At 55.5% G+C, this 8,683-nt stretch overlaps 1 protein-coding gene across 2 annotated transcripts in view; it reads left to right on the forward strand.

Moving 5' to 3' along the window:
- BAK1 (BCL2 antagonist/killer 1) overlaps nt 1–7,219 on the forward strand; it is a 14,560-nt gene extending 7,341 nt beyond the window's left edge. Inside the window, exons 3-6 of one of the 2 annotated variants that reach the window (XM_015650947.3) lie at nt 967–1,102; nt 1,182–1,325; nt 4,087–4,267; nt 4,939–7,219. In XM_015650947.3, the coding sequence (XP_015506433.1) occupies nt 967–1,102; nt 1,182–1,325; nt 4,087–4,267; nt 4,939–5,043 (566 nt within the window). In that variant the 3' untranslated portion in view covers nt 5,044–7,219. Of the gene's footprint in view, nt 1–966; nt 1,103–1,178; nt 1,326–4,086; nt 4,268–4,938 lie in introns of both variants that reach the window. The other variant, XM_019009027.2, reaches the window with a different exon arrangement.
- Nucleotides 7,220–8,683: the final 1,464 nt, after the last annotated feature.

The following is an 8,683-nucleotide window of genomic DNA, read 5'->3' on the forward strand; positions in this document are numbered from 1 at the left end:
GGGCCATGTGTGTGGGTCTGGAGAAGGTTTTGTGGGGACAGGGCCATGTGTGTGGGTCTGGAGAAGGTTTTGTGGGGACAGGGCCATGTGTGTAGGTCTGGAGAAGGTTTTGTGGGGACAGGGCCATGTGTGTAGGTCTGGAGCTGTCACAGACAGGCTCATTCCCCCTCTGGGCCTGGAATTCCTGGAGTGCCAAGCTCTGCTTGTTGATGAGAGCCAAGGAGGGAACCCTGGCCCTCAAAGCCAGCTCCAGCACCCCAGCTCGCTGTTCCCACCCTTTCTGAGAGCACAGAGGGGATTTTGGGATTTCTCCCACCTGGATGTGCTGGAGCAGCCATTCAGGCCCATCCTGGCTGTTTCCCTGATGTCATGGGTGGGGAATCCCCTCTCTGGGACTTACCCAGAGCCTCCCCTCCCTTCTGCTCCTGCAGAGGTGACAGTCCCTGCAGAGGTGACAGTCTCTGCTGGTGGTGGCACGTCACACCAGGGATGTGACTGAATCCAGAAGGAATGCCCCAAAAACGACCAATCTTTTCCTCACCTTGTCACGGCTGTGCCACACAAGGACATGCTGCAAACCAGGATTGTTTGCTGGGAGCTGCTGGGCAAAACCAGGCTGAGCTTTGCCCCCAGTCCCAGTTTGGATCTGAAATTCCCCAATTGTTTGTGCTGATTGATGGAGCGTGGGGAGAGCTGCAAAGTGCTCCAACACCTGGTGTGTGTTGTGCCAGTCCTCTTGCCTAGAGTGGATCCCGAAGGAGGCTGTGCCCTCAGGAAGATGATTGGATTAAAAATTAATTCTCTGAGCATTCATTTGTGTCGGGTGTTTTTTGGGATTGCCGCAAGAGGCTGGCATTATCACAACCAGCACAAACTCGGGGTGAGGATGAGGGAATGGCCTCTTCCAAATTTGAGAATGGAAGGAGATGAGTCTGTGCCTTGAGTGTTGTCCCCCTGTCCCTGCAGAAGGCCGCGTGGCAGAGGAGGCCGAGGAGGTGTTCCAGAGCTACGTCTTCTACCGCTACAGGCAGGAGCGCGAGGAGCGAGGGGCAGAGCTGCCGCCGGACCCGGAGATTGAGCAAATCCAGCAGGACCTGGAGAGGTAAATCCCAGCTCCCATCCCTCACCCCGAGGCAGGCCATGCTCCAGAGCCTGGCCTGACTCCCTGCTGGCTCCAGCAGCACCGGGAGCCAGGTGGGGCAGCGCTTGGCCCTCATTGGGGACGACATCTACAAGAACTACGACGACGAGTTCCGCAACATGCTGGAGACCCTGCAGCCCACCCGTGACAATGCCTACGAGCACTTCACCAAAATTGCCTCCAGGTAAGGCCTCGGGAGCTGCTGGATGGGTGGGGGCTTTCCTCAGAGGAGAAGGGAAGGGGAGGTCAGGTGTGCTGTCAGTTAAACCCATACTCTGTCTGTTTGAGCTTCACCTCCAGCCCTGGCTGAGCTCCCAGAGAGCTTCCCTGGATGATTCCTGTGTTTTCTGCCTGTCTGCTCCTCCTCCTGTGCTCTGCTCGTATCATTGTCCCCTCCCAGGCATCCCAGTCCTTGCCCAGCTGGCTGGAGTCTGTCAGGGGATGTCCCTGGGACACTCAGCCCGTGCCTGTCCCCTCAGGGGCACAGCCAGCCCTGCCGCTGCTCCAGCTGTCCCTTGCTCCAGGCTGGGACATCCCGGGGAACAACCCCAGCCATAGCTCCACATGTGGAGCTGGGATGGTCACAGGAATCACAGAATCATGGAATGGTTGGGTTGGGAGCGACCTTGAAGGTCATCTCACCCCCACCCCTGCCACGGGCAGGATGCTGGCTTTGAGACCAGCAGGTGGCTCAGGACTCCCATCCAACCTGGTCCACATGGACACCTCGGGATAGGGGCTGCTCCATGGGCTGGCAGAGCCTGCAGGTGACACACAGAGCCTGCAGGTGACACACAGAGCCTGCAGGTGACACACAGAGCTCTGTGCAGGTGACAGCCACCCAATATCTAAATATCCAAATATCCAAAGCACAGCAACAGGTGAGGAGTGAGGGCACAGATCTGGAAAACTTCCTGCCAGGACTTCCCAAGGAAGCTTGGATTGAGGAGGCATCAAGGGGTTCTCTCTGCAGGGTTCTCCCAGGTCACGCAGCCCGGTGGCACAGGCAGGATGGGTCTCTGGTTCCTGTCACTCTTCCAAACACCTGTGGCTGTGACAGCCCTGTCCCTGTGCCCCCTGCTGAGCATTTCTGTCTAATTCCTTCTTTTCTCCAGTGTTTGTGTCTAATTCCTTCCTTTCTGTCCTTTTCCTGCTCCCCTGTCCGGGAAGCCGCGCTGGCTGAGGCGGCAAGGCACGCAGGTAAATTAAATTAACCCCTGTCCCTGTCCTTGTCACACTCAGCTAAATTAACCCTTGTCACACTCAGCTAAATTAATCCTTTTTCACACACAGGTAAATTAAATTAACCCTATCCTTCCCCTTGCCACACACAGGTAAATTAACTCCTGTCCTTGTCACACAGAGGTGAATTTACCCCTGTCCCTGTCCTCTTGCCACCTGTTCTGTGTCCCCTCCCAGGCTGTAATTCCCTCTCCAAGGCCCAGGGCAGCAGATTGAACCACCAGCCCTCAGATTCCTCTTTTTAGTATTTTTTTTATTCCCTTTTTCCCCTTCTTGCTGGAAGCCAGGAAAAGCACCTACCAAACCTGGTGTGAACAATCAATGCCAAACTCTTCAAGAACATTGAGTGACGCATTTTGGAGCCTCTTCCAGCCACAAAATCTCTGTTTCTGTGTGGCTGGGATGAGCCTCAAGGGCTGGTGTAGCATCCCTGGGGTGGCTGGGGATGGGAAAGCCCTCTCTGAGTCCAGCCCTTCCCCAGCACTGCCAAGGCCACCACTAAGCCACCAGGGCCACAGCCATGTGGCTTTTGCATCTGTCCAGGGAGGGTGTTCTGGCAGCTGTGGCAGGGCTGGAGAACCCTTCCACTGGAAAGATTTTCTGGAATATCCAACCTGAGCATTTCCTGGTGCAACTTGGGGCCATTTCCTCAGCCCTGACCCCACTGCTTGAGATCTCCTCGGCTGGAGAACCCTTCTAGTGGAAAAAAATTCCTGTCGTATCCCACCAAAACATCTCCTGCTGCAATTTGGGGCTGTTTCCTCTTGTTCTGACTCCACTGCTTGAGATCCCCCAGCCTGGGCAGCTGTTCCAAGGCTGGGGGGCACTTCCAGTGGAAAGACTTTCCCACATATCCAAACTAAATGTTCCCTGGTACAAGTTGGGGCTGTTTCCTCTTGTCCTGACCACGCTGCTCGAGATCCCCTGGGCTGGACAACCTTTGCAGTGATTAGATTTCCCCAAATATCCAAACTAAATGTTTCCTGGTACTACTTGGGGCCATTTCCTCAATCCTGATCATATTGCTTGAGATTCCCCAGCCTGGGCTGGACAACCCTGCCAAAGGAAAAAAAAATTCCATAGAGTCCAATCTAAACATTTCCTGATGCAACTTGGGGCTGTTTCTGCCTGACCACACTACTCAAGATCCCCAGGGCTGGGCAACCCTTCCAGTGAAAGAAACTTCCCCTAAAATCCAGCCTAAACTTTTCCTGGTATCATTTGGGGCTGTTTCCTCTGTCTTGATTGCACTGCTCAAGATCCTCCAGAGAAAAAGTTTTCCATAATATCTGACCTAAACTAAATGTTCCCAACAACAACTTGGGGTTGTTTCTGCCTGACCACGGTGCTTGAGATCCCCTGGGATGGACAACCTTCGCAGTGACTAGATTTTCCCAAATATCCGAACTAAATGTTTCCTTGGTACGACTTGGGGCCGTTTCCTCAATCCTGATGATATTGCTCGAGATTACCCAGCCTGTCCAAGCTGTGCCAGGGCTGGACAACCCTTCCAGAGGAAAAAAAAATTCCATAATATCCTACCTAAGCTTTTCCTGGTACAATTTGGGGCCATTTCCTCAATCTTGACCCCACTGCTTGAGCTCCCCTGGCCTGAGCAGCTCCGGGAACGCCGAGAGCTCCGGGCAGGGATTCAGGGATCCCTGAATTTCCAAAGAATTCCCAAAGGGAACCCTTTGTTGCAGCCTGTTTGAGAGCGGCATCAACTGGGGCCGGGTGATCGCCCTGCTGGCGTTCGGGTACCGCATGGCCATGTACGTGTGGCAGCGCGGCGTCAGCGGCTTCCTGCGCCGCATCGCCCACTTCGTCGCTGACTTCATGCTGCAGAACCGCATCGCCCGCTGGATCGCCCAGCAGGGAGGATGGGTGAGCGGGGGGCAGCTCTGGGGGCAGCTCTGGGGGGTCAGGGTGAGGGTTTGGGGGTCTGGGAGCAGGAATTGGGGCTCAGACGGCAAGAATTGGGGGGTTGGGGGTGAGGGTTTGGGGCAAGGGTGAGGGTTTGGGGAGTTGGGGAGTCAGGGTTTGGGGGTCTGGGAGCAGGGATTGGAGGTTGGGGAGTCAGGGTTTGGGGGGCAGTGGGCGGGGTTTGGGGGTCAGGGGTGAGGGTTTGGGATTCAAGGTGTCAGGCTTTGGGGCTCAGGGGGACCAGGGTGTCAACAGGATCAGGCTTTGGGACTCAGGGTGTCAGAGTAATCAGATTTTGGGGGTCGGGGCACCAGGGTTATGGGGTCGGGGGATCAGCAGGGTCAGGTTTTGGGGGTTAGGAATGGAATTTGGGTTCAGGGTTTGGGGCTCAGGGGGGATGGAGTGTGGGGGTTCAGGGGGATCAGGGTTTGGGGCTCAGGGGCATGCCCCAAGGGTGTCTGCAGGGTCAAGATCAGGATGTCACCATAGCCAGGGTTTTTGGGTCACGGGGACCAGGGAGGTGCCAGAGAGTCGAGGTTTGGGGGTCAGGAGATTCAGAGTTTGGGGGTCGGGGTTTTGGGGGGGTCAAGGACCCCACCAGACCTGACCCCACGGTGTCCCATCCTTGGCAGGGGACTGCGCTGCACCTGGACAATATTTACATGAAGTACATGCTGGTGGTGACAGCCCTGGTGCTGCTGGGGCACCTGGTGGTGCGGCGCTTCTTCACCTGCTGACGGGGCACGGGGGGGCCTCGAGCTCCCCCACTCTGCCCCACATCCCCCAGAACAGGGGTGACCCCAGGAACCTCCAGGAGAGAGCGTGGCTTGGGGCTGGGACCCTCCTGCTGCAGCTCTGGGGTCTCTGCACCCCCAGGAGAGGACTGGGGAGATGGAGGGCTCTGCTTTGTTGTGTTTGGTGCCTCAAAAAGCTGATGAGGAGGGGGAATCTCTGGGATGGGGACATTTCTGGGGTGGGGACATCTCTGGGAGCCCTGGCTCCTCTGGAGGAGCAGAGGGCTGTGACAGTGCCCCCATGGCAGTGTGTGATAATGGCTGTGAGTGCCAGTGTTGGGTCCCCTCCCAGAGCCCCCTCCCCACCTCCCAGCTCCATCCCCTGGGATGTTTGAGGGGTGATCCCAGCCCTGGCTGCTCCAATGTTGGAAATCCCAGCAGGGACAAACTGAGCGGGGCAGCTCCACCTCCCCCTGCTCCTGAGCCCAGCACTTGAGCCTTTTCCAGCCTTTCCATGGACATCCCAACCCTTTTCCATGAAAACCCCTCTGGCCTGGCCCTTGGCCAGTGTTCCCTGCCCCGACCTGGAGCTCCCAGGGGCTCTGAGCTGCCACGGCTGGGAAGCACCAACAGCTTCCCCACCATGAAAACCCTGCGGGTGCCAGGGGCCCTGTCCTCCCCCTGCCCTCCAGTTGGGCTCCCTGGCTCTTACTGGGAGGTGCTGGAGCTGCAGCCCATCCCTGGAGCAGCTCCATGCAGGGACCAGGCTCCTCTGGGCAGGGACTTGTCCTGGTTCCGTTCCTGACCAATGCTTGAGTGATTTTGGGGCAAAGAGGGGAGCAAGCTCCTCTCTACCATCCCAAAGCTTCTTCATTTTTGCAAACCAGGGAATTCAAGCTGGTTATTCCCTGTCCTGCCCAAGCTGGAGATGAAGGATCCCTCCCTTTTCTCCCCCTGCAGCTGCCCAGGCTTAGCAGGACCAGCCTGAATTTTCTTACCACTCACATTTCTCCTGTCCCTGCCTCTTTTTTAACAGAATAACAAACTTTCCAGCCCATTTCCATATCTGAGCCTGTCATTTTGCTCCTGGCTGTTCCTGCAGGATCCCTTTCCCCTGATGGGAATGCTCTGGGCTGTGCTTAAGAGAAAAACATTTAAATATTTGCCGTATTATTCCCACTCCTGCTTGCATGCGTTTGCCCCACGCAGGGCAGCACAACTTGGCTGTGCTCAGGTTTTGTGGCCACAGCTCGGGTTTTATGGCCCTGCTGGCTCATCTGAGCCCCCCTGGCTGCTTTGTCCCCTTGCAGGTCCATTCCTCCAAACAAAATTCCCGTTCCCTTCGTGCCACCCCTTCTCCCAGTTTGGGATTACCTCGAGTTTCGAGCCCTCCCTCTGCTGTGAACCAGTTTAACCAGTACAATCCGTGCTTCCCCCCCTCCTCCCAGCTCCTTTTTGGGTGCAAACACCACCAGATGGAGCCTTTTGGCCACGATGGGTACGATCCAGCACTCGTTATTTCCCTTTTTTCTCCTCACCAGCCCCTTGATTGACAAATCATTGTTCTCTGCTTGGGCTGTGTGTCCAGCAGGACTTTTTGGAGTCCTTGGGAAAATACAAATCAGTGCATCAGCTTTAATTCCCTACTTCAGACACACTCCTGGCACTCCAATGGATCAGGGAGAGCTTTTGCTGCTCATTTATTCTCATTTCCCAGTTAAAGCTTCCCTGTGCAGCTGGGAGGCCATAAAGGAGATTTTTCAGATTTATGGGAAGGGATTGAGCCTTAGTCAAGTCCAGGACAGAGGGGAGAACTTTTCAATAGGTGCTGTCCAAAGGAAAAATTCCATGTTATCCGTTTTTCTCAGGGGATTTGCAGAGGGAGGAGTCTCTCAGGATGTCAGTGCCTCTCCTCTCTCCACTCTCAGCTCTCCCAGCCTGCCTGGCACCGGTTCCTGGGCGGAAAAAAGCTCCGAGTGGGGCTGTGGGAGTGGTGAGGTGGGACTGTGCCCCAGCCCTGCGTGGACACAGCCCCACCAGGGAAGGAAAAGGGACCTGGGGGGATTTCCTGGTGCCAGGGGCTGCCCAGGAGGGGAGTTCAGGGCATGGAGAGCCAGGGAATTCCTGGGATGGCAGGAGGAATTCATCCAGGAGGATTCTCCAGGAGGATTTCTCCAGAGGGAAAGCTCCAGGAGGATTCATCCAGGGGGATTCATCCAGGGGGATTTATCCAGGGGGATTTATCCAGGGGGATTTATCCAGGGGGAATTCATCCAGGAGGATTCTCCAGAAGGAAAGCCCCAGGAGGATTCTCCAGGAGGATTTCTCCAGAAGAAAAGCTCCAGAGGGAAAGCTCCAGGAGGATTTATCCAGGGGGATTTATCCAGGAGGATTCTCCAGGAGGTTAGGGTGGTGCATGGAAAAGGAGTGAGAGCCCAAAGGAGTCTTATTTACTCCTCTTGAGTCTATTTTTATACCTTTTGAGCCTCTTTTTACTCCAACTGAGCCGATTTGAGGGTGGTTTTTAATCCCAGCTCTCCCCTCCTGGATGGAGGAGTCTGTCCCTGCTCTCCGAGGGTCAGAGCCACCTCTCCAGCCCTGACCCAGCCCTGACCCAGCCTGGGGCACTGCTCAGGGCTGCTGGCAGCTCTGTGTGACACTGGCACTGCCACCTCTGCTCCCGTGTCCCCTCCCAGCCCTGCAGGAGGACCCAGCTGTCCCCCAGCGCTGCAGGGGGGGGACAGGGCAGTAAGGGACACTTTGTGGTGGCTCTGGAAGGGTTGTACGAGGACACAAACCTTGTTTTCCCAGTGGGAGAAGGGAAATCCATAGGTTGTCCCAGAAGGAGCAGGGAGATGGGGAAGGAGGGACCTGGGACATGCTGGGGTGGCTTTGAGCTGAAAAATAACTCACAAAAACCAAACCAAAACCGTTTGTTTTTACAAATCTGTTTTTAAATGCTGTAAGATATAAAAATGTGTATCTATGTCAAAATAAAAATGGTACACGGAGTGCAAACTCACCTGGCTGTGTGCAGGGCTTCTAGAAGCTTCCAGGAGCTTTGCTCCTTGCTCCATGAGCTCTCCAGCCTCAGCTGCCTCCTGAATTTCAGGATTCTCCTTTAGGTTTTTTTTCCAGCATGAAGAGCTCAGAGGGAGAGAAATCTGCTGCTGCTGTTGCCATCCCTGAGCTGCAGAGCCTTCCTGAGAGAGGGGAGATTTTGGGATGGAGAGGGGAGATTTTGGGATGGAGAGGGGAGATTTTGGGATGGAGAGGGGAGATTTTGGGATGGAGAGGGGAGATTTTGGGATGGAGAGGGGAAGTGGTGGGGATGGAAGATGGGAGATTTGAGGGATGGAGGAAGGAGGATGTGGGGATGGAGAGGGAGTTTTTGGGGATGGAAAGAGGAATTGGGGTGGATTGGGGCATTGTGAGTATGGAAAGGGAAGGTTTTTGGGATGGAGAGGGGAGGTTGTGGTAATGGAGAGGGGAAGGTGGTGAGGGGTGGAAGAGGGGAGTTTTTGGGGGGATGGAGATGGAAATTGTGAGGAGGGAGATGGGGGGATGGAATAGGGGAGAATGTGGGGATGGAGGGGGAAAGTTGGGATGGAAGGGGGAGAATTTGGGGATGGAAGAGGGGAGT

This window comes from Parus major, chromosome 26 (genome assembly GCF_001522545.3).
Source record: "Parus major isolate Abel chromosome 26, Parus_major1.1, whole genome shotgun sequence".
Taxonomy (NCBI): domain Eukaryota; kingdom Metazoa; phylum Chordata; class Aves; order Passeriformes; family Paridae; genus Parus; species Parus major.